Source organism: Aspergillus puulaauensis, chromosome 3 (assembly GCF_016861865.1).
Source record: "Aspergillus puulaauensis MK2 DNA, chromosome 3, nearly complete sequence".
NCBI lineage: Eukaryota > Fungi > Ascomycota > Eurotiomycetes > Eurotiales > Aspergillaceae > Aspergillus > Aspergillus puulaauensis.
In genome coordinates, this window is record NC_054859.1 from 3,420,713 (window position 1) to 3,448,637 (window position 27,925).

Here is a 27,925-nt window from a genome sequence, read left to right on the forward strand (position 1 = left end):
TGGCCGTGCTAAGACACAACCGCCAGGGCCCATGGAAATCCAGCCAAGTCACCCACCGAACCGGGACACGCATGTTGCATCCTCCCCCCAGAAGCCGTTTGAACCAGATGGTACGCATGTCATGGAATCTGGCCCGCCAGCTCCGTGGTCATGTGGCGGCCACCATATGTTGGGACAGTAAAGGAGAGACGGTAACGCTCAGCTTCTCCTGCAATCTGTCTTGATTGTCAGGAAAGCAAGGAGAGGAATATTGTGTTCCTAGCTGTCTTTAGACATCCACATACAGACCCAACACGCAAAGATGGAGTCCCCTCCATCTCTCCGAGAGCAGATACACGACAAGAGCTTGGTGGACAACTCAAGTCCAGACGCAACCACAGATGCAGTCCTCGTCGAAACCCGCCCAGAGAAAGAAAAGCCAGCCAAAGGGCCTTCTCTAGCACACTACATTGTCAGAGCTTCTGTCTCCCCCCTCTGCTGGAATGGCCCTGGACTAACTTGAAGCCAGAGGATTCTCTCGTACGGCGCCAGGCAAGGGGGAATCGTCGCTATGATCCTCGGACTAATTTGTGCCACGGGTTCCGGAGTTGTAAGTCAATTGCAGCTTAGTACTTTCAATGGATGATTGAGTCTAATCCATGCAGGCTCTCCCGCTCATGAATATTGTTTTTGGGAATCAGGTTGGGACTTTAAACCAGTATTCAACGCCGGGATCAACCTTAGAGGAGCGGGATTTCCAGCAAACAATAAATCAAAACAGGTATTAAAAACCCCCATTCTTGACCTGACAAAGATGGCTAAAGCCACCCCCGCTCCGGGAGGCAGTTTGTATATTGTTTATCTCTTTATCGGCAAGTTCGCTTTGACATACGTCTCTATGGTACATGAAGACCCGAATCCCACGCCTACTCCCAGCCACGTTAACTAGACCCCAGGTCTCGTTCAGACTTATCAGCCTCAGAGCATCTGCTGCGTTGCGACTAGAATATCTGGAGTCTTTACTCTCACTCCCCATCAGCAGACTGGACGAAATTTCGAGTGGCACTGTGACTCACGCCATAACCTCACTGTCCAACCAAATCCAGCAAAGTGTTTCCGATAAGCTCGCAATGCTGTTCCAATCTTTAGCGCTCCTGGTCGCAGCATATGCCATTGCCTTCCGATATTCCTGGGCTCTGACGCTAGTGGTCAGCGCTGCGATTCTCTTCGTTATCTTAGGGTTCAGCGTCACCGTTCCATTTTTCGTCAAGGCGCAGTACCGCGTCGATGATGCAGACCAGAAGCATGCGTCTATCGCAGCCGATGTCCTTGCATCCATTCGTACTGTGTTCTCGCTCGGAGCAGAGGCATCATTAGCCACGAAATACTCTGCCTGGGTCGAGGAAGCAAAGCGGCGGGGATCCCGGATGTCGATTACCAGCGGGATCCACCTGGGCCTGTTGTTTTTCGCGATGTATGTGAGCTTTGGCCTGGCCTTCTGGTTCGGGCTGAAGCTTTTTCGTGAGGGCCATATTGAGAACATCAATGCCGTAATCACGTAAGTGGAGTCCCTCTCTTGCGGACGCAAGCTAATTCATTCACCTCGGCGGGCAGTGTCTTTTTTTCTGTTCTGCTGGTTGTCACGGTCCTTGGAAATGTTGCCTCGCCGCTCATGATCATCAGCAAGGCGATCAGTGCTTCAGGTCCATTCTTCAACATCATTGATTCCCGGCAGCCCCCTGCGACAGGTATTACGGAGTTCAATGCATGCGGGGGAGTGGACATCACATTCAATGGCGTGAGCTTTGTGTATCCCACCCGTCCGACAACGCAGGTTCTCCGCAGTTTCCATGCGCGGTTTGAGCAAGGAAAGACAACGGCACTGGTAGGGCCTTCAGGGTCTGGCAAAAGCACGATCGTTGCCCTACTTGAAAGGTGGTATGACCTGACGGCTTCGGCAGATCCCAGTGCTACAGAGATGGTGAAGGGCGAAATTCAAGTAGGTGGCGTAAATATCGACAGGCTCGATCTCGAATGGTGGAGGTCGCAAATCGGGTTGGTTCAGCAAGAACCTGTTCTCTTCAACACCACGGTCCTGGAGAATATAAGCATGGGCCTGACCGGCACCAGGTGGGAGAATTCGCCAGACCATGCCAAAATGGAAATGGTGATCAGTGCTAGTAAAGAGGCCTTTGCGGATGATTTCATCACAAAACTACCCCAGGTAAGAGACCATGAGAAAATCACTAAATTCATTCTCTGCTCTGCAAGCCACTCATGTATCCAAACAGGGGTATTCAACCTTGGTTGGAGAAGGAGGGATGGCTCTCAGCGGGGGTCAACGACAGCGCATCGCGATTGCGCGCTGTATCGTCCGGCAACCTCCAATCCTGATTCTTGATGAAGCAACCAGTTCGATGGACGTTCATAGCGAACGCATTGTCCAGGCGGCACTTGCACGCGTGCTGAAGAACCGGACTACAATTCTGATCGCTCACCGACTCTCAACTGTCCGCAAAGCGGATCGTATCGTCGTCATCAAGGACGGCACAAATCTCGAAGAAGGCTCCCATGATGAATTGGTGGCAGCTGGAGGCATGTACTGCAGCTTGGTCCATGCCCAGGAATTGGGAAACATATCTGTCTCTGAATCTGAAAGGCTGGAACAAAAGGATACATTGCCGGATGAAGCCATGGACAATGTCGCCATTACCCGACCTGGGATTGGTGAGAATCACCAGCAAATCCCAAGGGAGGTCCAGTGCAAACCCGGGAAAAAACGCAGGCCTTCAACTAAAATCCTGCTACGAATATTACGACAACAGCGGCAACATTGGCTGCTATATAGTTTGACCCTATTGGGTGCCCTCGGAGCATCGTGTAAGTGTGTCCTGGGGGTAATTGGAAGGTCCGAGCTGACTCCAGGCAAGCTGGATTTGCACTGCAGAGTTGGCTCTTTGCCCAAATCGTGCAGGCTTTCCAGTACACCGGTGAAAGACTGGTTGATGCTGGCAATTTTTGGGCCCTTATGTTCTTCATCCTGGCCTTGGCTATGGCGAGTTTCTACCTTCTTGTAGGGTATTTCTCGAATCGGATCTCACAGGTATGTCCAAGACCTTATCGCCAAAAAGCCGTAAAGAAAGCAGACCTGACATCGACCAGAATGTGGGGTCCAAGTATCGCATGGAATACTTTCACAATATGTTGGCCCAGCCTGTATGCTGGTTTGATCGGGAAGAAAATAGCAGCGGTACCCTGACGTCTCGCCTATCCACTGACCCCCGTCAGCTGCAGGAGCTCTTTGGAGTAAGCGGGATTTTCCCTCTCATATCCATCGTCAGCATGATTGGCTGCATTGCCATAGCATTCTCGTTTGGTGCAAAGCTGGCCGCGGTGGCCTTTTGCGCCGGAACGCCATTCATGTTTCTCGGCGCGTACAGTCGCATCCGATATGAGATGAAGTTTGAAGCAATCAACGCGGAAGTCTATGCAGAAAGCTCCCAGTTTGCAAGCGAGGCTATCCGTGCTTTCCGGACAATCACATCTTTAAACATGGAGAAAGTCATCTTGAGACGCTATTCAAGCTTAGTGGCCCAACAGAGATACCGTGCAATGCGGAAAGCTTGGTATGCCACGCTGCTCTTTTCCTTTGCTGATAGCTTTGAGCTTTGTTCAATGGCCCTCACTTTCTGGTATGACCCTCATCGTTAGTTTCTATCCTCTCTTCCTTTGCCCTCCGCCTAACGAGGTCCAGGTACGGTGGCCGGCTCCTGGCTTCTGGTGAATACGATGTCGTGTCGTTCCTTGTCGTGTATGTCGCCATAATCCAGGGAGGTCAATCTGCGGGCCAGTTTCTAAGTTTTGGACCGAACATTGCGCAGGCCGCAGCTTCGGGCGAGCGCATCCTTAGTCTTCGTCCTGAAACTGGAGGCGCAACGAGCCCGCACGACATGCGGCTTATGCCATCGGAAGAGCGCAATGCAAGCGTTCAGCTACAGAACATATCCTTCCACTATTCCACCCGAGACACTCCCATATTTCATGGCTTGAGTCTAAATATTGAGAGCGGGCAATTTGTTGCATTCGTAGGGGCGTCTGGCTGTGGTAAATCAACTATAATATCACTGCTCGAGCGTTTCTACCAGGTCTCAAGCGGTGAAATTCTTTTTGGCGGCAAGGACATTAATTCAATCGATCTATCTGCATATCGATCCTCACTCGCCCTCGTATCCCAGGAACCGCAACTATTCGACGGCACTATCCGAGACAACCTTCTCTTGGGTCAGACCCAGACAGACGCCATAACTGAGCCGCAAATGATTCAGGCGTGTCGGGACGCCGAGATCCACGATTTCATTGCCTCCCTTCCAGATGGCTATAACACCCCGCTTGGAGTTACCCAGACTGCCCTAAGTGGAGGTCAGAAACAGCGGATCTGCATCGCGCGTGCCCTAGTTCGAAAGCCTTCCCTTCTACTCCTCGATGAGGCCACCTCGAGCCTTGACTCACAGTCGGAAAGGCTTTTGCAGGATGCAATAGAGAGGCTAGCGAAGAAACGCAATATGACCATCATTGCCGTGGCACACCGGCTGGCGACAATCCAAAAGGCAAATTCAATCTTTGTTCTTGGGCAGGAGGTTTATGATAAATGTACCAGGCTCATTGAGAGTGGAACTCATTCAGAACTCATACAGAAACGTGGAGCATATTGGGAGATGGTAAGCCCCTTACGAGCAGTAGAAAATGAAATTTGAGACTAACCCACATTAGTGTCGCGCGCAAGCCCTGGACAAGTCTATGGAATGAGTCCTAACAGGCCATCATACGTCGTCACCCCGAACTGCTCTATGTTGGGCTGCTGGGGTCCCGGGACGTACGCGGAGTAGAATTGCGAAAGATCCCTTTGAATCCTCATGTCCTTCATATCTTCAAGTGAATCGTTCTGTCCGTACTTAATTTTTTAGAAGCGTCCCTTCGCCTTAACTTCGACCTTTGAGGCCATATTGTTGTTGTGATAAAGAGAGGACCCGCGAACCTCCTCCCATTCTGTGGTGAGCTTTCCACTTTTAGGCATAGTCTCCTAGTACGCTGTAAAGCAGTGTTGATGTTAGATTTGGACACTTTGATAGGTTCTTTGCCCAAATCCAGATCCTGTTAGACACCGCGTAATAGTTATGATAGGTTGCTTTATCAGCCATGGTGTTTGAGGTTGGTAGTAGGCAGCCGCTAACTTCTTAAAAAGCTAAATCTCTTTTTATCCCTCTACTACTTCTGCTTTTTAATCACCAAAGCTGTTGACATCCTGCTATTAGCAATGAACAGAAAGGGTAGCTCCCATTTAGGCCTCGCCGGGACCCGGCCCGGGGGTAGCAAAGTATTATCGCATCCTAAAGTTGATACGTGGATAAAGTTTGAGGGCGTCGACAAGAGAAGCAGGTCTAAATGTAAGGATGGAAGGTACGGTCATTCGTGAAATCGCCAGTTGCAATTGATGAAGCATACCTTCGGCCAGAATTTGCTGAGTGGTCTCTTGACTCTGATTCAATAATCAAGATGCCAAATCATAGAGGCGAGTCGTGTAATTCCCACTGGGACTTTCCATTGACGGGCTCCAAGTGGATCAGCCGTCCCTGAAAATAAAAATCGCAATGTCGGTGGATCTCGTGGGGGCTTCAATGCTCGTCCCTCGTATTCAAATAACGAACTACATCTGCCTTTACTGCAACGGGACTCGTTAAGATCGATCTTCCTGACACGAGCTGCTGCCCTTTTAAAGCCTGCAACACCTGTCAGTAGCTACTCCAACCTTGTTATTTTTCTTTTCAGTCAGTTACAGAACAGAGACGAAAATGCTGTGCTGCGCAAGCTCAAGAAAGAAAACGCCTACGAGTTCACCACCAGATGCTATACACGAAACCCAAACCCCCGATCCCACCAATATGAATGACGAAATGCCCATAAATCCAACCCCACAGCAATACCAAGAATGGGAAGCGCAGCACATCACAGGTCTGGAACAATGTTCCGACGAACTCGGCCCAGAGAGCGAGGAGAGCCTCACCATAATGGCCAGTCTCGGGTGCATATACGAAGACCAGGGCAAATGGGACGACGCAGCGAAAATCCGGCAGACGGTGGTGGAGAAAAGGAAAAGGGTGCTCGGCGACGAACACCCTGATACACTGACATGCATGGGCCAGCTTGCGTCGACGTATCTGAGTCTAGGACGATGGGGAGAGGCGGAGAGTCTGCAGAGGGAGATTGTCGCGACGAGTGAGAAGGCGTTTGGGACGGATCATCCGAATACATTCACTGCAATGGGGGATCTGGCGACGACATATTTAGAGCAAGGGCGGCTGGACGAGGCTGAGAAGTTGCAGGTTCAAGTTGCAGAGATATGCAAGAGGGCTCTTGGGCCTGATGACTTGAATACGCTCACGGTTCTGAGCAATCTAGCCTCGACGTACCGAGCGCAGGGGCGGTTAGAGGAGGGCGTGAAGATGGAGGAATCGGTAACGGAAACGATGCAGCGCACGCTTGGGCCAGAGCACCCTGCGACCTTGCTTAATATATCGAACCTGGCGACTACTCGGCTGCAGCAGGGAAGATATGAAGAGGCCGAGTCGCTGGAGGGGAATGTCATGGAAAGTCGTAAAAAGGAATTGGGGCCCGGTCATCCTTCTACAATAAATGCTGTTGCGAATCTCGCGTCCATATACTCGGCGCAGGAACGCTACAAGGACGCAGAGGAATTAGAGACTCAGGTACTGGAAACCCGGAAGCAAACGCTGGGCGTACAGCATCCTTCCACTCTACTGAGTATGAACAACCTTGCTCATACATGGAAAGCACTGGGCAAGAATGAACAGGCATTGTCGTTGATGGCTGAGTGCGTCGAACTAATGACAGCCCAATTAGGGCCAGACCACCCAGATACACGCGCTTCCGTCGCTGCTGTTACATTGTGGGGTGAACACAAACCATGACTGTTTCTTATATAATGTCTGTTATAATAATGGCCATATGCGCAGGCATCCAGAGTCTCCAGGAAGGTGGGCCCGTTCCGGCCTCAATATATGAGGAAGCTGGTTCCGCCAATTCCCGAAAATAGCAAGTCTTCCGTTTACCCCAGCTACTCCAGACTTATCGGCGTATGGAGACTGGAGACTGGGGTCAACTGGGGAATGTGGTCCCATTCGGATATTGATACCCTTGACATCGGGGAAGCCGTACCTATCTAGATAGCCGATATCATTACCGTTGCCACTGCCGTGTATCTGTATATTCCGTATCCCTAGCCTGATATATCAAGAAGAGAGGGAAAGGACCCCCGGCTAATTTATATATGCTTGTCCTACCAAGCTTACGGCCATCCGCCATCACTCGATACCAACCTGCCCTCCTAGAAGTACCATTATCTTGATTAATTACCAATGCAATTGATCTCAGAGATGAATGGAATTCACGAAAAGAATATGACAGAAAACCAAGACTGCCACCAGGAATCCCAAAAAGGACAAGTCGATCCCTATCCACAAGACGCTTTCGGGAATGAGGAACACGCAGACGTCCGGTACAAGGTCTTAACGTGGTGGTATGTCGTCATTACCGAGTCCTATCAGTAACATTCCCTAAAGCATACCCTGGTACTGACATCTCAGGCAATGCGCCATCCTCATGGTGGCCGAGACCATCTCCCTAGGAGTCCTCGCCCTCCCCGCCGCAGTAGCACAGCTAGGGCTAGGTCCAGCTCTTGCCATATTACTCGGACTCGGAGCATTAGCGACATATACTGGCTACGTGATCGGGCAGTTAAAGTGGAAGTACCCTCATGTCTCGAGTGCTGCCGATGCAGGTGAGCTTCTTATGGGCCGGTTCGGCCGGGAGCTCCTTTTCTGGAGCAACATGATGTACCTGGTGTTTATCATGGCGAGTCATTTGTTGACGTTCACGGTGGCTATGAATACAATTACAAAGCATGCTACCTGCTCCATTGTATTTGGGGTTGTCGGGCTGGTGGTTTCGTTTCTGCTGGCCATACCCCGGACACTGGAGAGAATGTCCTGGCTGTCGTTTGTTTGTATGTATCAAGTATCTTTGGCCTCATTACACTGCTAACATAGCTAGCATTCACCAGTATCATTGGCGCCGTCTTCATAACAATGATCGCAGTCGGGATCCGAAACCCACCAGCCTCCATCCAGGCCGCAACAGACCCAACCCTCGTCTCCGGCTTCACAGCAGCATCAAATATCGTCTTTTCATTTTGTACGTCGTCATCTACTCTGTATTACCACTATACACCACATTCCAAGTTCAAGGATAACAAGAAATAGCGAGCCACAATACCTTCTTCACCATAATCTCCGAACTCCGCGAGCCGCGCGATTTCCCCAAGTCCCTCTTCCTCCTCCAAAGCGTCGATATGACAATTTACGTCGTCGCCGCAGTTGTCATCTACTGCTACGCCGGTGCAGACGTCCCTTCTCCAGCCCTAGGCGCGGCAGGGCCGCTCATATCCCGCATATCGTATGGAATTGCACTTCCCACTGTAAGTCACACCACCCCAGAACATACCAGATCATTCTCACCAAGAATCTAGATTATAATCGCCGGAGTGATTATGGGCCACATCGCCTGCAAACAGATCTACATCCGGGTGTTCGCAGGGACAAACAGGATGCATAAGCGCGATATCGTTGCTGTTGGTTCGTGGATTGGCATTGCCTTTGGTGTCTGGGTCGCGGCTTGGATTATTGCGTCTGCGATTCCGGTGTTTGATAATCTGCTTAGTTTAATCGTGAGTCCTCCCCAGGTAAGAATTGAATGGGCGGAGTGTATCATTCTGACATATATAGGTATCGCTGTTCGCTAGCTGGTTCTCGTTCGGCCTGCCTGGGATTTTCTGGCTGTGGATGAATTTTGGGGACTGGGCTGGGTCTTATCGGAAGGTGTTCTTGACGGGGGTGAATCTGCTTTCGCTTTTTGTTGGGGTTATTTTGGTATGTCTGATTATTATACAAGATGTTGGGATTTCTGCTAATATTGATATCTTGCAGTGCGGACTAGGGCTTTATACATCAGGAAAAGCGATCCACGACGACCCTAGCAGCGAGAGTTTTTCGTGCGCAAATAATGCAGATTAAGACCTTACCTTTCCAGCAATATATCGACCGATAGATAGCGTTGTCTAAGTTATTTGTACTGTACTAGTTGATACCTACATACTGTAGTCAACACAAAATCGGCCAAATCCCTTCTTCTCTAACAATCTCAATCCAACTCTCCACCCTCTCCCCCCTATTCCCAAGGCATCTATCCTGCCTGTCCCAAAGACGAACCATAATCCCCCTCGCGGTGGCAATAGGCGTCAGGCCACAAGATGCATAAGCACGGTCAAACCAGGAGAGCACCGCATTGCGCCGTTTGGAGTCAATGGCCTCGCAACCTGCGATAAAAGCAGGCCAGATCGAGCCGAGACTGAGTGGTTGGTCCTGGCCGTCATCCGTTCTAGACGAGAGCCGGAATGCGTCGAGACCGGAAATGACAGTGTCGATGTGCTGCTGGAGGAGGAGGGGGTGGACGTCGCGGATGCGGCGGTAGAAGAATATAAGCAAGGCGGCGTTCAGGGCGCGGAAGATGTGCTGGGCTGGATTTGAATTCTCGTTTGAGGTAGTGATATCAGAATCAATGTATCGAGAGGCGAGTGAGCAGATCATGTACTCTAATCTCACGCTGCGACGGTGGAGTGCGTCGTACGCGCCGAAACTGAGGTTATCGGCAGATTTCTGAGCATGTCGGAATGTTTCCATCACGTTGGCGAGACGTGTTGTTTGTGAGAGCAGACTGAGCCATGTCTCTGGGATGCCGTATATCTGCTTGTATAGTGTTTCTGGGTAGTCGCGAGAGTCCTGCAGGTGGATATCCTGCAGGCTTGTTTCTTGGTCTTTCTGTTCATCGATGTTAAGATCGCGGTCTGAGGGGCTTGTTTCTAGACGCAGGAAGTTGTCTAGGCGGGGACTGGGTTCATCGGCATGTCTGATGGATTCTTCTCGAGGTGTTTGGAAGTTTGTTTGGAGGGCGTCGAGGAAGGCTCTGGATGGGGTGTAGTCGTGTAGAACGTATGTGCTTTCGCCGACGATGCGGTGCCATGTATAAACATGGTGAAGCAGACGGGCCTTTTGCGATATTTTCCGTTTAACCAGACCTCGCAGGCGGACGAGACGCTCTGAATCCAATAACAGACAGCGAGCGTGGTCTTGCTGGCCGGATATAATCTGGACATCATTAACAACCGGTGACATGGGTGGGTATTTGGAGAATACCGCAAATTCAGTCAATGCACAAAGCGCCATTAACTGGTCTTTATATTTTGCCTTCTTCGGTGGTTCCAGCTCATTCTTCAATGTGAGTTGCATTTGCTCCTTTGTCTGCGCAAAGGCCTGGTTTGTGACGCGCTGCCAATGCTCGACGGGGCGGTCCGTATCTGGTGATGGCTGTAGAGTAAGATGAATAGCTGAACATGCAAGCAGACTATACAGATTCGCCAATCGCGCATGGGTGATATTATCTGCACTCATGAATGTCAAGTCTCCCAGTGTAACGACGGCCGCAGGGATGTTGAGCATCGTCCACGGCGACTTTTTCCCCAGGGGCATTGCCACCATTAAAGGGGCGACCTTTGTTTGCAGGTGTTTCAGAAGGAATGGAGCGTCTGCAAGAATATCTGCTGGTGGCGAACTATCCTGTCCTGTTGGGTGGGAAGTGGGAGTCCATATCAAATGGCCCGGATCACTCAACATCGGCTCATATGAGGGAATCACGATAGAATCATCAGCCTGTCTACTTTCTCCAACCGACGGAATATGAAAATCCTGGACCGCCGAGTCCAGCTCGTCCAGGGTCGTCGTCTCCGGCCACGTTGAAAAGTCCGCATTGTCGAGCTGGAGCCCAAGAATGTCGGACCAGTGCAGGAAGTCGTCCATGTAGCCCACTGGGTCGGTTAAGGGAGTAATTGGCCCTGCCCCAATAGCTGGTGCTGTTACCCCTGTCACTAATTCAGGCACTGGTGTAGAGTCCCCCTCAGGCTCGACTCGAGGGCCAGCTTGGTCGGAGTCCCGGTGGAAGCTGAGCACAGAGAAGGGGCCCACGGCCATCCCGCCAGTGTCGTTATTTATGGTCTGCGACTTCTGGTCGATTTCAGCTAGGGTAGCATCTACGGATCCTGATATCAGGTCGTGGCCGAGTCCTGCGCTCATCGACAGTCGTGATTTTTCTAGCACGGTCAACACCGATCCCGGGAAAAGAAATATGACAACTTACCTGAGTATAAATATCGGCGCATTCCCTTACGGTCAGTCTCTGCAGAGGTGTTGGTGTTGTTCTGGTCATTGCAGGAAACCCAGCGGACGTCGTCGGAGAAGCCTTCGCAGGGAACCCCGAGGCTTCGACATTTGGAGCATGAAGGCCGTTCGCGGTCGCAACGGACATGGCGCCGTCTGCAGGTATGGCAGCTGCCTAGGAAGTGCGACCGGGTGGCTGGCATGGTTGAGTTTGAAATGCATGGATGGGAGAAGAGGAAGAAGACGAGACTGTGGAGAGCGGGGTGTGCGATACTTGTATCCACTTGGCCTTATTGGGAAGTTCCATCTCCATGAATGGTAATCATATCGTCTTACTTTATTTATGGGTTTATATGTTCTTGTTTTGTGAATGCTGTTGATTTATGTCTCCTACTATATCTACAGTTTGGCTAACTCCCCATCCGGCCGCAACACCGACAAGTAACTCTTCTTGATCTCGGCGATGGTTCGACACCTGTATATTATTAGCTGAAATCTGTTGATATCCATACATTACTCACCCAGCTAGGGCCATGGTAGTTCTCAGCTCCATCTGGAGGATTTTGACGGCGAGCTCAACGCCCTTTTGCCCGTCATACTATACTCTAGTCAATATAACTTCAACGATGAACAACAGGTCAAACCTACGGCAAGCCCCCAGACAGGAATCCGTCCCAAGAAACAGTAATCTGCTCCTAGAGCTAGTGCCTTGAAAATATCAGATCCGCGCCGGATGCCACCATCTAAGGCAATGGGTATTCTGCCCTTCGCTGCAGGAGCGCATGCCCTGAGTGCATCCAATGTAGATGGGACACCGTCCAACTGCCGTCCCCCATGATTGGAGATGATGATACCATCGGCCCCGTGGCGGATTGCAAGGCCTACGTCTTCCGGCGACATTACCCCTTTAAGCCATATCTTCATGGATGTTTGGTTGCGCAGCCAGGGGAGGGCAGACTCCCAGTCGAGACTCGGATCTACCAAGCGTTAAAACAGAAATGACTGCTCATTGAAGAAAACTAACCATAGTCAGTGCGAGATGACCTGTCGGCCCCGTTGCTGAGGATATTAGGATACGCCATGTCGGGGGGTATACGGAAATCATTCCGATACTCGTTGAGTCGGTGGCCGAGAACAGGTACATCGACTGACAGGAATAATGCCTTATAGCCCGCCTCTTTACCAGACATTAGCAACAAACTTTGCAATGACAGGGTCTCGGGACATACTTTCAGCCCGTTCCAGTAGTTGCAGTGTAAGCGACCGGTCGCGCAGGACACACATTTGAATAGCATAGGGATTACCCTGGCCCTCGAGTATCACGTCTTCTAGTGAGTACGTTGAATACGACGACAGACCCATGCATGTACCGAATTTCGCTGCTGCGCGGGATGTCGCTAGTTCTCCATCTGGGTGTGCGAGCTTGTGCGACGCTGCCGGACTGAAGCCAAATGGGAGTGATACTTTGGTGTCCAGGATATCTGTCTCCGTTGAGATGTCTTCCACGTTGACGAGGATACGAGGGCGGATTTTGTAGCGATCGAAGGCGGCTTCGTTGTCTCGTAGTCTAAACTCGAGTCAATAATTTTCCATCCCTTGTGGAATATGGTGTAGTACGTGATCAAGTCCATGGCACCTTCATTGTAGTAGTCTATCCAAGTTAGATTCTCATCAAGTGTCATGGTTAGGTACATACCTCGCACAGTCGGAGACAGTCGCTGGCTGCCCAGCCTTTTCAAATCATCGATGCAGCAAACATCCTTGCCCAGTGCGTCTCCACGATGAGCCATGGTTTCAAAGGTAATTAGTTATACGTTGGTGAAAGCATTATCTTTGAGAGTGCGGGGTTTTATACCAGCAATCATGGACTTTACCCGTGAAGGACAGTATTTCCCAGTCGGGGAGGCCTACTTGATTTGTTAGTTGACTATGCATGATTTATTGCAATAGAATGCACCTTTCCATGTCTATTGTAAGTACAGAAACCATAGTAGACGTAGACCGACCACGATAAGAGCCAGGAAGGAACCCCCGTTCCCCAAGAGGGAGGAGACTCCGGCAGTGGCAACCAGTTCCGTTACTACTATTCTATGCATGTCCGCTGTTGGTGCTGCGTAGTGTCTGGAACTAGCCAATTAGACCAAGAGCCACTGATAAAAATAACTCGCTCGTGATCTGCGAATTTCCAGCATTCTCGCACGAGGTGATCCACGCCGGTCCACTCAGGACTGGGTACACCCATTACCAAAGGCGGTAATTCTGGCGTATTCGTGTAGAATGCGCGAGTTGGGACACAGTCCAGTCTCCACGGGTGAACCCTTTTTTGGCTGATCTATAAATGGATCAACGGATGGACTGAAATTTAGTTAAATATCTTTCTATTCCCAAGACAATCCCTCGACCGCCTTCTATACTCACTGCCCGTGATCCTTTGAATATAGTCATGCCACTCACAATACAACTCGACGATCCCCGTCCGTGCTACTTTGGCAATGAGGCAATCCGCGGGCGTGTTCTATTCGAGTCGTCCACTGTGATCAACATTCAAGATATCAGGGTAAACTTCACCGGAGTCTCCAAAGCCAAAGTCCAAAAGGTCAAAGGAGCCGGAGCGCCAGCAGCAAACTACCGCAGCAAATGCGTACTTTTCGAAAAGGAGAAGATTCTACTTCATCTGAACGGCGAAGCTCTGAGCCCTGGTACATACGAATGGCCGTTCGAATTCATCTTTCCATCAGCAGTGCAGGGCTCATCGAAGTGGACGCAAAGCCGTCCATTCCGCAGTGATGCGGGTCATCCGCTGCCGCCGACATTTGCGATAGAGACCGGGGATGAATCGAGAAAGGTGAAATGTGGAATTGAATATCTCCTGCAAGCAAGGATTTCGAAACCACAGGGAGGTATCATACCGACCAACGCTGTATTATTTGTAGAGGAACTGCGACTGAAATTCATCCCCGACTGCGCTCTATCTGACGGCCATGATAGCGGATATTCCGAGATATACAGACAGCAGAAAGAGCAGATCTTCAATATCAGCTCCATGCTTTTACTCCCGGAAAATAGAGGTCGCACCTTGATCATGCAAGAAAAACTCCACAGCTGGGTGTTTCCCAGTCAACTACCACGATTCAGCTTCACGGCCTCGTTCTCCTATCCTACGCGCGTGCTCCAGGGTTCGCCTCTGCAGTGTTTGTTAGAGATCACTCCTCATATAGAGAGTTCATCCATCACCGCTCCCCCGGATATTGTGATGAAATCAATGTCCCTCACGGTAAACAGTCAAACAGCCGCGCGAGCTTCACCGTCTTTAATAGGCGCGATGTCGGCAGATATAAACGACCGAATCGACATCTTATCCAAGACTGGCCTACATATTCCGGTGACTGGGGTGGTAGACGTGGGTGAACTATTCGGACCTCTCTTATTCAAACACACCGATGTATCTTTTAGCACGTTCAACATCAGCAGACAATATCGGCTGGGCGTGAAGATTGTATTCGACTGCGCGGGAAAGACGAGCGAGCTAAACTTTTCTGACCTGTTGTTTGATGTTGTGGCCGTTTACAAGAGACCTGAAAAGAAGGACCTCGCGTTTGAAACTCTGCAATCCGTGGAAGATGCTCCGCCGTTGTATACGCCCGGTGATGAGCGGCGGCATCAATATACCCCGGACATCTTGCGGGCAGGGCCTGCGAAAGTTTGACCATTAACTTTCGGGTGGGTGTATACGCTGTTACTACTATTTATTGGTATGATTGTTTATACTCGTCCAACGAGACTGCATTTATACTCGTCGTTCAAGCTGGATTGGTGTACTATTCATTGTTACGGGGTATTAAACATTAAGCAGATGATATATCGATATACTCTAAACGATGCGTTGTTCCTCACAAATGAAAGACGTTTTATTGATGCACAATATAAACCAGCCTCTTCACAAAACAAGCTCCCACGCCTCGCGAGCTGGACCCGAGTATTCCGGGTAGTAAAAGATATTAACACTCTCGCCGCTGTGGAAGTCGTGAGCCATATAATTCCCCTGCTGGAAGTGTCCGAACTTGAAAGCCCCAGACGAACCCGGTGTCACATTGGTACAAAGCTTGCCGTCCTGGTTGTAATAGATGGGGTAGATCACTCCGTCATGTCTCGCCGAGATGAAGACCTCGTCGGAGTCGATGAGCAGTGGTTCCCCTTTAATCTTGAGATACTTGTTAGCGAGCTCAATGCAGAAGGCTGTTGCGTGGGGTCTTTCCACGTGTCTCTGGGTTGACCGTTCGGAAACGTTGCTCATGCCCCAGTACTGACTGTGGTCGAACTTGTTGCGGATCAGGTATTCGCCCCCGCTCACGATGACAGGACTGTCGGCTGTGTCGATATGTGGTATCACCGGGACGCCTGCAGTTTCTTTTGCTTCTATGGTGGAGTGCTTCTCTATAATAACACTGCCCACCAGGTCTCCGAATCGTTTATGCCATGGATTGCTAAGCTCTGCGACAACATGTTGCAGGTTGCTGTCGGAGGGCATCCGGAGCTTCCACATTTGCGTAGAAGTCCGGCAGAGCTTGGAGACTTTGGGATGCTGGTTAATGTCGATTGGCCTTTCCTGTAGGTAGCGATAGAAAAGGTCGGCGGTTTTGCGGTCCGGCGTGGTTATCACATAATACTCCCATGGATTGCGAGTCGACTTGGCGATACTGTAGAAAGGCATAATGGCTGTATTGGATCGTAATTAAGAGAATGAGATATAGGAGTCTGAGCTAGAGATAAAGGCAGCGCTGGGAGGGCATTAAATACCACGTCAGAGAAGCTCTGATGCTAAATTCATTGTCTTATTCACCTTCCTACAGGACAAAAATGCATACATGACTGCTTTGTGAAGGACTGATAACGCTTGTTTATATCAATATACAGACCTCCTTTGTCATGCTACATTGAGTGTTTGAATAGAATACTAAGGGCATAAAGAGTTTCCAGGCTTGGAGATAAAGGGATCTCAATAAAAGGTAATAACTAGGGCTCAGTTATCTACATCACACTTCCCGTATCCCGTTTCTGAAATGTGATTGCAACCTGTGAACAGGCACAATACCCGGGTTTATACCATTTGTATAAGGGGGTGTGCCAGCCAATCAGAGCTGATCTTCAGACACATCGGAGACCGGAACATCGACTGTCCGTGTTGACTGTCTCAATCGCCAGATTGCAGAATTTCCCAATTACAACCGTGATATCGACATGCCAGTGGGAACTTCCTTTCTACCGGCCATTCTCCGGCCCCAGTATACCTGGCCAGCCCCATCAACCGCTTCTCCGTCACAAAACACCCCGCGCGTGCCCCGAATAACAGGCAAGACGACCCGACGATTCTGGGGATTCATCCACAAGGCCCTGGCCCACTTTTCCCGACTGTACTGCTCCTGCTTCGGCATTGAGTTCGATCCGCACATTTTCCAGTTACCCTTTGGTCTTGTGCTGAAATGGACAAACCGGACGAGCCTAGGCGAAGTCGCCGCGATGCAAATGGCGCGAGCGGCCGGCATCCCGGCCCCCAGGGTTTTGAGCTGCGGCAAGCACCCCGGTGATTTCAGAAAAATCTCTATCTTGATGACCAGGCTTCCTGGGATCACGCTGGTGAATTCCGATGATCCGTTGGAAGTTGACGTTGAGGAGCCGTGGCTGTATGAGCTGAAAGCGTGCGTCGAGGCTATGCGTCTGTGGACTCCGCCTCGTCAAGACCTTATCTGTTCTCCGATTGGGACTGAGCTGCGTAGTTCCCGCGTTCCTGATCATGTCATGGGTCCTTGTAGTAACCATGAAGAGCTCTATGACCATCTTTTCTACTCGATGTTAGACCATGCGTTTCAATCCAAGGCCGAATTTCAGAAAACACTTGAGATTGCCAACCGCCTGCGACAGCGCTCTTATACTACAAAGTTCACCCACGGCGATTTCAAAGCCCATAACATCCTTGTCGGTGATGACGGGCATCTAGCTGGATTTCTTGACTGGGAGTCAGGAGGCTGGTATCCCGAATACTGGGAGTTTACGACCGCGATGCGCTTTGGAAAGGACAGCTGGTGGTACCAGGTGGCCGCATGGATGGGTGGCGATCAGTATCTCCAGGAGCTGGAAGCTGATAAAGCTCTTAATCACTTGACAGTCGACTCGTATGTCGCCTTCTAATGGGGTCTCCGAACGTGCCTCCCACGTACCTGGTGTGATTGTGTTCACGATTCATGCCTACGGAACCGGTATTCAGGCCATCATTTACGGCGCATTGTCGTTCTGGGCAGAGACATCTCGTCTCGTCTAATTAAATGGGACGATATGACAGCTGGAACAGATGTTGGTTCGCTGGCTTCTGACGCGAAGGGCCAAGTCCAAAAATCCAATTTTAATCGGTAAGAATCATGTACACATACACCACCCCGTATACTCCCTCGTGCTTACTATTCAATCCTCCCTCGCCCCCTGCACAATCACCACGGGCCCCGTATACTCCCTCCTCCCCTTCACCACATACATCCCTAAACTAATCAAGAAAACGCCCCCAAAGATCACAACACTCCAATTAAAGTTCTCCGCCGTGACATGCCTACTCCCAGGCCACAGCGCCCAGAACAGCGCAAAGCACGAGTACACCAACGCTATAATATTCACGGGTAGACCCCACGAGCCCATATCCCAGCGGCAGGGGGGAAGCGTCTCCGGGTGCCAGATTTTGCGGTACGCGACGCACGAGATGGAGATGATGTAGGTGTACATTAGCGCTGCAACGTTCAGCGATATGATTGCGTTGAAGGCGGTTTCCGAGCCAATGTTTATAAGGGACAGCAGACACGAGATGACACACGATAGAGCGATGGCGTTAACAGGAATCTTGCGACGCGGGTGCACGTGCGCTATCCACCGCGCAAAGGGCAGCCCTCTATCTCGCGCGAAAGCGAATGTCTGACGCGAGGTTGAGGCGTTGAAGAAGATGTTGCTGAAGATGACGGGGATGAGGATTATAGCTGTGAGGCCGTTGACGCCGGGGGTTGAGACGGCGTTGCGGAAGACGTAGAGGAAGGGGAAGCCGGTTGGGTCGTTTATGGCGTCGTCGACGGAGGGGATGGAGAAGAGGTATGCGATGAGTAGGATTATGGCCATGATGCCGTTGGTGAAGTAGCCCCACGAGATGGCGAGCGGGACGTTGCGGCTGGCGTTGCTGACTTCTTCGGACATGTGTGCTGTTGCGTCGGAGCCTACGTGTATCAGTACCTGGTATTGGGTTTTGGATAGGGGGGCGTACTTAGGGAGCCGTAGATGGCGGAGATCTGCCCGATCATGACACTGACGCCCATGGGCCAGCCTCCCTGGTTTGTCCACTCGGTGAAGACGGCTTTGGCGCTGCGATGGGGAGCCATGGCCCAGAGCACGATGAGGATGACGCACCAGGACAGCATGTGGAAGATCATGAGGAGGTTGTTCAGGACGGGCATCGCGTCGGCGGCGTACACGTTGAAGACGTAGATGATGAAGATCATGGCGAAGACGAACAGAGTGCCGTGCCAGTTCTCGGGGGCGTAGTCGGGATTGCGGATCGTGATGAGGCCCTGGATGATGGTGCCTGTGAGGAACGAGCCTGATGCTGCGCCGGCCTGCCAGGCGAGTACGGACATCCAGCCTGGTACGTTAGCAGGGTACGCATTATATTGGAGCGATATTACCTGTGATGTAACTGAGGAACTTCTGATATCGCGGAGACGAGAACTCGGACACCCAGTGGTACTGCCCTCCAGACGTCGGTGCCCTAATGAATCAGTACAGCCCAACCAACAGTGCGATCACCTACATGGAAGCCATCTCAGACAGCGAGGCAATGATAAAGCCAAAGCCAACGAATGTCCAGATCATGGACCAGCACATCCCCGCCAGTCCACCATTCTCCAGCCCTTCCGTGTTCGATCTTATCACATCGTTAGCGACGCCATGACAAGGGGATTGATAACACACATCAAAACAAACTCCCACGTCGCCTGCAGGACGGACGCAAAACTCAGAGCCGCCACGGGTCGCAGATTTCGCTATTCAAAACTGTGAGGGTTCGAATCGGCGCAGCACAGGCACATCGGGGACACCCACCTTGAGCTCCTGGACCTTTCCCATGCGGTGCATGTCGCTGTCGTCGAGGACCGTTCCTGGTGGGTTAACACGGGCAGCGCCATCGCCTTCGTCGCTTGGAGGGCACGACTCAATACCAATCTCCCCCAGCGATGGTGCTTTGTTGTTGGCCTGCATGCCGTCTGTGGTTGTCGTCCGAAGTTGATGGCGATCCATAGCGGTACCCCTCGATCAGATATCGTCCGAACACTGCACAGCAATGGCCAGGGGAGAGAGAAAAGAAATAATTGGAAGGGAGGGGAAGTTCACGAGTTCGTCGCGTGTCAGACTCAGGCAGAAGCAGAGATTTCGACGCAAGGGGCAGGGCAGGAGGGCATGGCAGCGTGTTATGGGAGTTAATGCTCCGCAATAAACACCCGATTTCTTTGTTTCGCAGCAGGCGAGATTGGCACGAGTGGGAGATGCGCCCGAACTGGTGAATTTGACTTTAATTTAGTCCTGTTCGCCGAACGAGCTGGCTGCGTTCACTGACTCGTATTGGCTGCTGGGCGCTGCGGATCGTCGCCAAGTGGCTTACGTTCCACGCCGGTGTTTAATGCATTAGCTTGACTGGGATAGTGGTCTGGGCATCGAGGACTGCTCGTGCTTTGTTCAAGTAGTAGTTAGTTTGAGTAGTTTGAGTGGTGGTTCTGGAGTTAGGGCTCGAGTGTCAACATCAACACTGCCAGTCTCAAACTCAACGGCATTTACTGATTCCATGTTTGTTCCAGAGTCAGGCAAGGGATGATCATTTCTCACTGCAGTGCCGAGTCCACCCTTGCTCTGTACGACCATCAGCAGCGTCCCACTGGCTGCTTCCACGCGTGCCGGCCAGCCTTCTGCAATCGTTGCGTCTTCTGCGGGGGGCCAGGAATGTGCGACAGGCGACTGCAGTCGGTCCTTTTGCGGATTTGCAGTTTGCTCGCTTCGTTTGCCCCTTCGCTCGGGGCACATCATTTGCGAGTCGAGCTTATCTGTCCTGCCATGCCATCACGCCCGTCGCCATGTCGGTGTGTCTGTCTCCCTGCTCCCTCCCGGCATGGAGCACGGTGCAAAAAGCAAAGGATAATACGCCAAAGCACGAGTCCAGTCAGGCTCCTGGCTCTTCCAGCTGATGCTGACCCATTATAACCTGCACGGTCCCCGGCCATACATGTCTCTTGGCCGCTTAGCTCGCTCTCATGTCGTCTTCCTCGACATACCCCCCGGGAATTAGGGCCCCGCTCTCTACGGACAACGAGAACAACCACAGCGGATTAATTGTGGTGATTACCTCATTCTATCTAGTCCTTATCCTGTTCTCGGTGTCAGCGCGGCTATTCACCCTGCATCGCAAGCGCCTCGTGCAACTAGATGACTTCGTGTTCGCTTTCCTCGTGGTAAGCTGTCCCAGGGCTGTTTTCTTCGCTTGGTGGCTGATATTAGCTTTGGATAGATCATATCGTTATCCCAGCTTTCTGTCGTTCTGCGCCAGGTTCACCATGGCTGGGGAACTCGAGCAGGCCCTGCTACTCTTGACGGCAGGGAATCAATGCTCAAAACCGGCTATGCCGCCGATATCCTCTTCGTCGTCGCCCTCGGCCTGTCCAAGATAGCAACGTGTCTGTTCTACGAAGCCCTCTTCTCCCAGCTCCAGCGCCGCATCATCCGGACTGTCCTTACAGCGGCCGTTATCTGGACGCTCATGTCCATCTTCCTCGTCGCGATCCGATGCAGCAGTCGCCCATGGCGCGACATCACCGAGCAATGCAGTAGTCTGGTACGGAACATACCATCCACAGACCTTTATTAAATATCACCATCTAACAACTACAGTACCCCCGCTGGCAAGCAATCACCGGCCTCGACATCACAACCGAAGTCCTGCTGTTCGCCTACTCCGGCTGGGCCATCCACAACGTCCGCATCCCCCTCCGCAAGCAAATCATGGTCTTCCTCGCTCTGGGCTGTCGCATCGTGTACGTCCCTAGCCACCTTCACACCCTCTACTCTAATCTCTAAACATTTCTACTTTAACCTAATCTAACACTGGAAATCAGACTAGTCCCCCTCTCCGTCCTCCGCCTCCACTACACAAAATCCCAACTCACCTCCTCAACCCCAATCCTACTCGGCGCGTACACCACCACATCAACAGAAATCTACCTCTCCCTCAGCATCGTCTGCCTAATCACATCCTCGCTGAAATTCATCATCGCCGTCTACGAAGACCAAGACGGGATCTCGTACACGGGCGGGTCCGCAAAGTCGACCAAATCGAAAGAACCGGTTAGCACGGACTCGTCGAATACCAAGAGTCGCAGCTATAGTTATGGGAGTGCGAGTGCGGGTGCGTTGGGGGTTGGGGATCGGGCGAGGCTTGTTAAGGATTCCCCGCGGGATCCTGGGTCTTCTGCTGGAGGGTCTGGAGGGTTGCAGATATTGAGGTCTGTGCAGTGGAGTGTGCAGGATGAGGCGATTGAGTTGGATGATAGGAGGGCGGGGGCGCCTGGGAGGCCGTTTTATGAGCAGTTACGGTATTAATTATTTCAGTACTTAATTTGTTTGAGTGGTAGATTAATTTATTTAATATTTATCTTTTAGACAGTGCCCTTAGCTGTAATGTTTTGTGCTGTTGTTTTGTGCTGTTGCGATATATATTCACTAACAGGGGCGGTTACCACAGCACGACCTTCCACAGCAAAATCGCCATTTCGCCTTCTATTATTATGACTACCTGCCCAAAGCAAGGGTTACACGTTCTGCCATTAAACGGTTCGTCATGATCTGCGCGGCACAGCCGGATCGAGTCTGACGGTGAGCACCGAGCAGACCCTTGCATGCTGATCGACTTCTCCTGGCGCATTCGCCAGGACGTGATTTGTGAAAGACACAGAGTTTACGATTCACGAGTCAGTGTCGGTATTCTTCGGCGACCACCGGAACGTGGGATGCATGGGCTGGATTTCCTGAGATATAATCGGCAAGACTGCCGGGGTATAATGAATCGAAGTGGTTGTATACATATGGCCTGCATAACGTTATTCCCGACGTAATACTTATAGCTATGCTAATGACCCACAGTGACCTGCAGGTGTACTGCAATTTTAGTCCAGAGGGCTGTTTCTGAGTAGGGTGGGAATTAATACTCTGGGGCGACTGGCAGTCTTGTTACGAAGATATCTAATGGTCTGGAAAAATGATTTGTGAGTTCGATAATTAATTGGTAGTAGGAATAACAAGGAAGGCTGCTGTTCCATATTCTAATACTTTAGTCACTAATGCCCTTTATTAAAAGATCGGGTTGGTTCGATAATGAAGTCGACTCTTGTGCATCAGCTTCAAGAACCAGTTAGATCGATGACCCGTAACAAAGATGGCTTTTACACAAATGACTGTCATTCGAATGTTTAATAAGAATATATATTCATGGCCACAGCACATGCCGGCCTTCAGGCTCGAAGGATATCCTACATTCTGATTTTCTTATCACAGTTCAGTTCACATATCGGCAATCTACACAACAGTGAATCAAAACACCATGCGAGCACACCACCTTTTCCAAAGGATAGCTGAGAACCCTCGGTCCGTGGACGAGCTTCTCAAGGCCGCCACTACTGAAACTGATACGCAAGAGACCGATGATGACCCCTACGTTGTCGCCATAAGGCTGATGAGCTGCTTAGTAGAGGCGGCATCACAGGGCTCAATCGAGATATTTCGCCTCCTCTGGCCGGCCATCATCAAAGCTGCAGAGTACCATGCAAAACGCAATCCCTACGACCGCAAGGTCCATAAAAAGGCACAAACATTGCTGGTATGGGCGTACCAGTGTGCAATCGAGGCCTCGTTCGCTGTGGCGCTGGTCAAGGGGTATCAGGATATTTCACAGCACATCCTCTATCATTTCAAGAATCCCTTTTACGGATGGAGGCCTGGCAAGGCTGCGCCCGAGGAATGGAGAGAGGAATTCCGCTCCAGCACCCTAACCATGCTCCTGCGTCATGCAGCTGCATATGGGGACATGGCGCTGGTTCAGCATATCCTAAACAACGAGGACATCAAGCCAAAAGACCTGGAATCGGCGATTTGCTCCGCAGCCCGCGAAGATTGTCTCGATACGGTGGAGATGATTGTTGCGCATCTCATGACCATGGAGAAGGGTGATCCGAGGAGTATCTGGGGGTCAGCGGAGCTGGGGAGACATCCCACAATTGACGAGCAGCGTTTGGAAGTTGTGGGGTTTGCATTCACGTTCTGGCCGAGCAAGACCAGGATACATGGGCAGCGGATTCTGCTGGGGTTGTTCTTCAAGTTGGTCCATGTGGTGTATGTGGCGACGCCGGACTGCGAGGATGTAATGGCGATCCGGCGGGCGCTGCAGGAAGAATGGGCGCTGTTGCTTTCGAGGGAGCAGTGCTTTAAGTTTTTGGAGATGGGTATGCCTCCTAAAATTAGGGCTTCCATGTTCAAGAATCTGAGGGCCATCGACCACAATATGCCCCCGGACTCAATACTTATCAAGACGGATGGAGAGCCGGTTGTTGCCCATAAGGATATTCTTTGCTATTGGTCCAAGTACTTTGCCGGACTATCAAGGCATGCCTGGGCTGACAATGGAGCCGTGGATTTTGGATATCATATCCATCCGGCTGTTATGACGTCCGTTCTTAATTTCATGTACTGTGGGGAGTACGTAGACGTCGAATGCGATAACAAGCAGGAATTCCTCTCTCAACTCTGGGAGGCGGCCGACTACCTCCAGATCGACCTGTTGAAGGAGAAAGTCGGACTCTTGTTGGATCAGGTCGAGGAAGAGGAGGAGGAGGAGCTGTGAACACAGCCATCAATTTGACTTGTACAATGCTGTGATTGTGCTAATGTGAAATCTATATAGAGGAATTGAATTTAAATGGGTGATTGTAAGCTAGTAAATACTTCTATTAAAATCTCCTTAGGAAGAAATATGTTTCGCGGCCACTTCTGTACAATGGCGAGGTTGATAAAGAGCAAATCAATGTGATAGAATATCTGCAAAGGGCTGAAACAACACTGAGGGAATGAGGAAATGGCAATTCTTGGTTGATAAGCGAGAACATGTCTTTGTCCAAACAAGGGTCATTATTATTTAATGAATCAGACTGAAAGAAATCTTGATTCCGTGTTTGAGTATTTGTGAGGTATAAATATGAGGCGCGCTGCCTACAATATTGTGAGGATATCCCTTACTTTACCTTCACTCCTGCAGTCTTCATAATCAGCAACCACTACCATGTCAAGCCAAGACGCATCTACAGAGACTACCAGGGGGCAGATCGTGAGCAATATTCTGCAATATTCGATCGATACCGGAGACCTCCAACGTGCCGAGCAGTTATGCGCAGAGGATGCCATGAGCGTCCAAAAGCTGGATCATATATTGAGGCAGAACATTGTGTAAGGCTATCCCATTGCAAGGCGCGTCTTGCATCTCGTACGATCATTAGTAAAGGTGCCAGCCGGTAGAAATGAGGCAGAGGATTCGGCAGCCAACACAGCCAACCCACCAGCCAGGCCTGAAGACCACAACTTGCAGTGGTTTCTGAAGGACTTTGAGATTGTCCGATCCATACAAGCGGACCCGCCTAGCTCGAACCAAGCTCTAATGATGAGATTCGTCATCCCACTTCACATCCAGTATAAGCGCCTGTCAGGCTTATACTTCCAGGAGGCAGAGACTGGCATAGATTCTTCAGAAAGGGACCGTGTTCTGAGCCGCCTCTATGTCGACGTTCCGACGACCTTTACCGAGTTTAACCGCATCGTGGAGCCTCTAAGTGGGCTTATTATATACCTGACAAAGGAAGATAAAGTGGGCAAACCGGGTGACATGGTACTGATGGAGGTGGCGTTCCAGTTCATAAAACACCGTGACATGCTCCGCCTCTGGGCTGATAGATTCAAGCACCTGGATATGGACAGCTCGAGGTCTTCCAATGCAGCTGAGTGGGAGTCCAAACTTTCTTTCGCGTGCTTCGGGATGATTACTGATTTTGACATTGCCGAAAATGGCAAGGAAGACGGCAGGGTTGACCGATTCTGTCTAAAGGATCTCGATAGAATATGTGACTGGCAGGGGCATACTTTCGCGAAGGGAGTCATCAATGCGAAAGTAGAGCACGTCCTGGCAGGGGGTTCACTGGGATAGAGACGGATGCTTATGAGTTGTTTCACGTTTTACCCTGCCTGTATCCATCTCTTGGTTACCATAGTTGCTATATTGAATGGTGTATCATAACCAACCCTGTCCCTTATAGCCATCGATATTACACTTCAATCCGAATTCAACGTACAAAACCACACATTATTTAACAATTCAATACTGTCCGAACCAGCTCCGGTACTCGTGTCACGTAATTTACGGGAAAGCTAATACTTCCTAGTATTTCTAGTATAACCCTAGATAACAGAAGTGCCACTCCCAGTATGCCCTACTTCTGTCCTTCCTTACATAAGGGACCATCTATAATCTCGGGTCTAATGACTGTATCATACCGACTGTCGAGTGTCCACTGCGTCTTCAACTTCACCTTCTCTTGCTGGTTCGCCCTGTCCGGTAGCAGCCCGAGCAGCCCGTTTTTTCCTATCAAACATCAGCGAGATCCAAACTTATCGTCCCCAGGAACATACCTATCCCACTCAGCCAACCACCCAAAAAGATAAACCCCAACGATGGCAAGACCCCCAAACATAATCAGAATCTGGTAGCCGTACTTATAATGCGGCGCATCATACGTCGGAAACGCCACGAGCGGGACCCACGCCATGAATGTATACGTGAAGATGTTCCCAGTAGCAACTAGCATCTGCCGTAGCTCCGCGTTATCTTGGGTGACTTCCTGGCCCCAGGCCTGTATCAATTACTCGTTAGCGCGCGCTCTCCAACAACCACGCAGAATGAAGTGGAGGATAAGAGGGAGTTACAATAATAAGCGGCTGGGCTGCAGCAGAAACAAACGACAAGAAGAAGGCAAAGAGCAGCGCTGGCCTGGGAATATCCCACACCGAGAGCATGATATTGGAGACAATGACGATGACACAAACAACAGCACATGTCTCCTTCCTCGTTCCGGTGCGATCTGCTATTGTGCCGAAGACTAGAGATGCAATGACGCTGATTGCGTTTCCGGCTGTAGGAATTGTATTTATTTGCGCTGTCGTATAGCCCTGGTCTTTTAGCCAGAGGTTGAAGAACCCGGAGCCTTGGCCTGCCTGGGCTACCATTCTACTTGTTGTCAACATCGTAAAGGGTGTCTGAGGTGTAGGAAAACGTACAGGTAGGGGAAGATAAATGCCCATAGATGCCATCCAGTGTATATCTTGCGCAGTTTCTTCCACGTTAATTTCGCAGACGGAGCACGGCCCATATTAGATTCCCTCTGCACGCCGAACTCTCGGTCCTAAATTCATCAGCATGCAGCACTTTAACCAGTGTTACTGGGATTGAGTTTACCTGCTTCTTCAGCCAGAATGCCTTCGTTGTACTGGGATGATCGGGAATAGCAAAATACCCCAAGACAGCAATCGGGATGGAGATGATCGCGTCGAAGATGAACAGCCACTGCCATCCTTTTAACCCTGATTTCCCGTTCATTCCCGTATACAGTGCAGCTTGGAGATATCCGCTGAACATGCTGGCGATTGCACTGGACTGCTCGAACAATGCAACCCGTTTTGCGAGCTGCGTTGGGCCGTACCAGCTCCCTAGCAAGGCAGCGTATCCGGGAAAGCTGCACGACTCCAACAGACCGACAAAGAAGCGCAGGGCATATAACTGGGCTTAATTAGAATGGGATCTGTGCATGGTTGGCCTAGAGCGTACGGTTTTGGAATTCTTTGCGCCGGCCATGGCCATCACCAGGATTGACCAGGCCAACTCGCAACTAGGTATCCATATCGACGGTCGGACATATTGAAGCTGGATTAGCTGCGAGGGGATCGTGCCCAGGATAATACCGACGTTGAAGTACGTGACTAGTAGGTTTCGCTCGTTGCCGTACATTTCGAGCTGCGAGCGTTAATGACATGCTTAAATTCAGTATAGAACGCTTACATCTTCTTGCATTCCACTGACAAATGCATTTGCTGTTATCCATTAGCCCGGTAAGGAAGAAATAAAAAAGCTCAACGTACAGTAGTTCTGCTGATCCAGATACTTGATAAAGTATCCCAACATGACATAAGAACTGGATGGTCAGTAACCCTAACATCAACACCACCGCAGACTTACAATAGAAAGTAATCCACTTTGCGAACAAACCGCCTTTCCTCAGGATCCCCATCGAATGTATCCCAAATCAAGCCGAGAAACCGCCTCCATAATGATAGTTTCTTCGGTGTCTCGCTCGGAATCGACGCGTCCGAGCTGCTCTCCTCAACCGGCGTCTCAACGTGAGGAGCCTGCTTAACATCCATACTTCTTGCGTTTGGATGAAATCCTT

General features: G+C 50.7%; 13 protein-coding genes across 13 annotated transcripts; 8 read left to right on the forward strand and 5 right to left on the reverse strand.

Annotated features, from left to right (window-relative positions):
* Positions 1-793: 793 nt before the first annotated feature.
* Positions 794-4,785, forward strand: APUU_31374S (ABC transporter ATP-binding protein; the record flags this gene model as incomplete). The annotated part of the gene is made up of 8 exons (XM_041702570.1): positions 794-880; positions 936-1,537; positions 1,594-2,203; positions 2,271-2,859; positions 2,910-3,082; positions 3,142-3,671; positions 3,734-4,697; positions 4,750-4,785. 8 exons carry the CDS (start codon positions 794-796, stop codon positions 4,783-4,785), a joined length of 3,591 nt encoding a protein of 1,196 aa, XP_041555343.1.
* Positions 4,786-5,828: 1,043 nt separating this feature from the next.
* Positions 5,829-6,965, forward strand: APUU_31375S (uncharacterized protein; the record flags this gene model as incomplete). Its single annotated transcript, XM_041702571.1, has 1 exon — positions 5,829-6,965. The coding sequence occupies one exon, from the start codon at positions 5,829-5,831 to the stop codon at positions 6,963-6,965; it is 1,137 nt and encodes a 378-aa protein (XP_041555344.1).
* Positions 6,966-7,430: 465 nt separating this feature from the next.
* Positions 7,431-9,125, forward strand: APUU_31376S (uncharacterized protein; the record flags this gene model as incomplete). Its single annotated transcript, XM_041702572.1, has 7 exons — positions 7,431-7,573; positions 7,641-8,059; positions 8,107-8,247; positions 8,316-8,530; positions 8,582-8,779; positions 8,838-8,981; positions 9,039-9,125. The coding sequence occupies 7 exons, from the start codon at positions 7,431-7,433 to the stop codon at positions 9,123-9,125; spliced, it is 1,347 nt and encodes a 448-aa protein (XP_041555345.1).
* Positions 9,126-9,212: 87 nt separating this feature from the next.
* On the reverse strand, positions 9,213-11,524 carry APUU_31377A (Zn(II)2Cys6 transcription factor; the record flags this gene model as incomplete). The annotated part of the gene is made up of 2 exons (XM_041702574.1): positions 9,213-11,254; positions 11,302-11,524. 2 exons carry the CDS (start codon positions 11,522-11,524, stop codon positions 9,213-9,215), a joined length of 2,265 nt encoding a protein of 754 aa, XP_041555346.1.
* Positions 11,525-11,720: 196 nt separating this feature from the next.
* APUU_31378A (alpha-hydroxy acid oxidase) lies at positions 11,721-13,111 on the reverse strand (the record flags this gene model as incomplete). Its single annotated transcript, XM_041702575.1, has 7 exons — positions 11,721-11,796; positions 11,843-11,919; positions 11,970-12,298; positions 12,346-12,498; positions 12,551-12,888; positions 12,939-12,972; positions 13,018-13,111. 7 exons carry the CDS (start codon positions 13,109-13,111, stop codon positions 11,721-11,723), a joined length of 1,101 nt encoding a protein of 366 aa, XP_041555347.1.
* Positions 13,112-13,764: 653 nt separating this feature from the next.
* Positions 13,765-15,027, forward strand: APUU_31379S (uncharacterized protein; the record flags this gene model as incomplete). The annotated part of the gene is made up of 1 exon (XM_041702576.1): positions 13,765-15,027. One exon carries the CDS (start codon positions 13,765-13,767, stop codon positions 15,025-15,027), a length of 1,263 nt encoding a protein of 420 aa, XP_041555348.1.
* Positions 15,028-15,258: 231 nt separating this feature from the next.
* Positions 15,259-16,032, reverse strand: APUU_31380A (uncharacterized protein; the record flags this gene model as incomplete). The annotated part of the gene is made up of 1 exon (XM_041702577.1): positions 15,259-16,032. The coding sequence occupies one exon, from the start codon at positions 16,030-16,032 to the stop codon at positions 15,259-15,261; it is 774 nt and encodes a 257-aa protein (XP_041555349.1).
* Positions 16,033-16,559: 527 nt separating this feature from the next.
* Positions 16,560-17,507, forward strand: APUU_31381S (uncharacterized protein; the record flags this gene model as incomplete). The annotated part of the gene is made up of 1 exon (XM_041702578.1): positions 16,560-17,507. One exon carries the CDS (start codon positions 16,560-16,562, stop codon positions 17,505-17,507), a length of 948 nt encoding a protein of 315 aa, XP_041555350.1.
* A 270-nt stretch (positions 17,508-17,777) lies between these two features.
* Positions 17,778-19,643, reverse strand: APUU_31382A (putative GABA permease; the record flags this gene model as incomplete). The annotated part of the gene is made up of 6 exons (XM_041702579.1): positions 17,778-18,568; positions 18,616-18,990; positions 19,034-19,116; positions 19,159-19,272; positions 19,332-19,390; positions 19,449-19,643. 6 exons carry the CDS (start codon positions 19,641-19,643, stop codon positions 17,778-17,780), a joined length of 1,617 nt encoding a protein of 538 aa, XP_041555351.1.
* A 1,004-nt stretch (positions 19,644-20,647) lies between these two features.
* Positions 20,648-21,989, forward strand: APUU_31383S (uncharacterized protein; the record flags this gene model as incomplete). Its single annotated transcript, XM_041702580.1, has 4 exons — positions 20,648-20,845; positions 20,902-21,225; positions 21,282-21,424; positions 21,506-21,989. The coding sequence occupies 4 exons, from the start codon at positions 20,648-20,650 to the stop codon at positions 21,987-21,989; spliced, it is 1,149 nt and encodes a 382-aa protein (XP_041555352.1).
* Positions 21,990-22,986: 997 nt separating this feature from the next.
* APUU_31384S (BTB/POZ domain-containing protein) lies at positions 22,987-24,282 on the forward strand (the record flags this gene model as incomplete). The annotated part of the gene is made up of 1 exon (XM_041702581.1): positions 22,987-24,282. The coding sequence occupies one exon, from the start codon at positions 22,987-22,989 to the stop codon at positions 24,280-24,282; it is 1,296 nt and encodes a 431-aa protein (XP_041555353.1).
* A 435-nt stretch (positions 24,283-24,717) lies between these two features.
* Positions 24,718-25,632, forward strand: APUU_31385S (uncharacterized protein; the record flags this gene model as incomplete). Its single annotated transcript, XM_041702582.1, has 2 exons — positions 24,718-24,881; positions 24,951-25,632. 2 exons carry the CDS (start codon positions 24,718-24,720, stop codon positions 25,630-25,632), a joined length of 846 nt encoding a protein of 281 aa, XP_041555354.1.
* Positions 25,633-25,973: 341 nt separating this feature from the next.
* On the reverse strand, positions 25,974-27,899 carry APUU_31386A (uncharacterized protein; the record flags this gene model as incomplete). Its single annotated transcript, XM_041702583.1, has 9 exons — positions 25,974-26,067; positions 26,115-26,335; positions 26,409-26,709; positions 26,760-26,884; positions 26,938-27,258; positions 27,307-27,492; positions 27,538-27,569; positions 27,618-27,670; positions 27,715-27,899. The coding sequence occupies 9 exons, from the start codon at positions 27,897-27,899 to the stop codon at positions 25,974-25,976; spliced, it is 1,518 nt and encodes a 505-aa protein (XP_041555355.1).
* Positions 27,900-27,925: the final 26 nt, after the last annotated feature.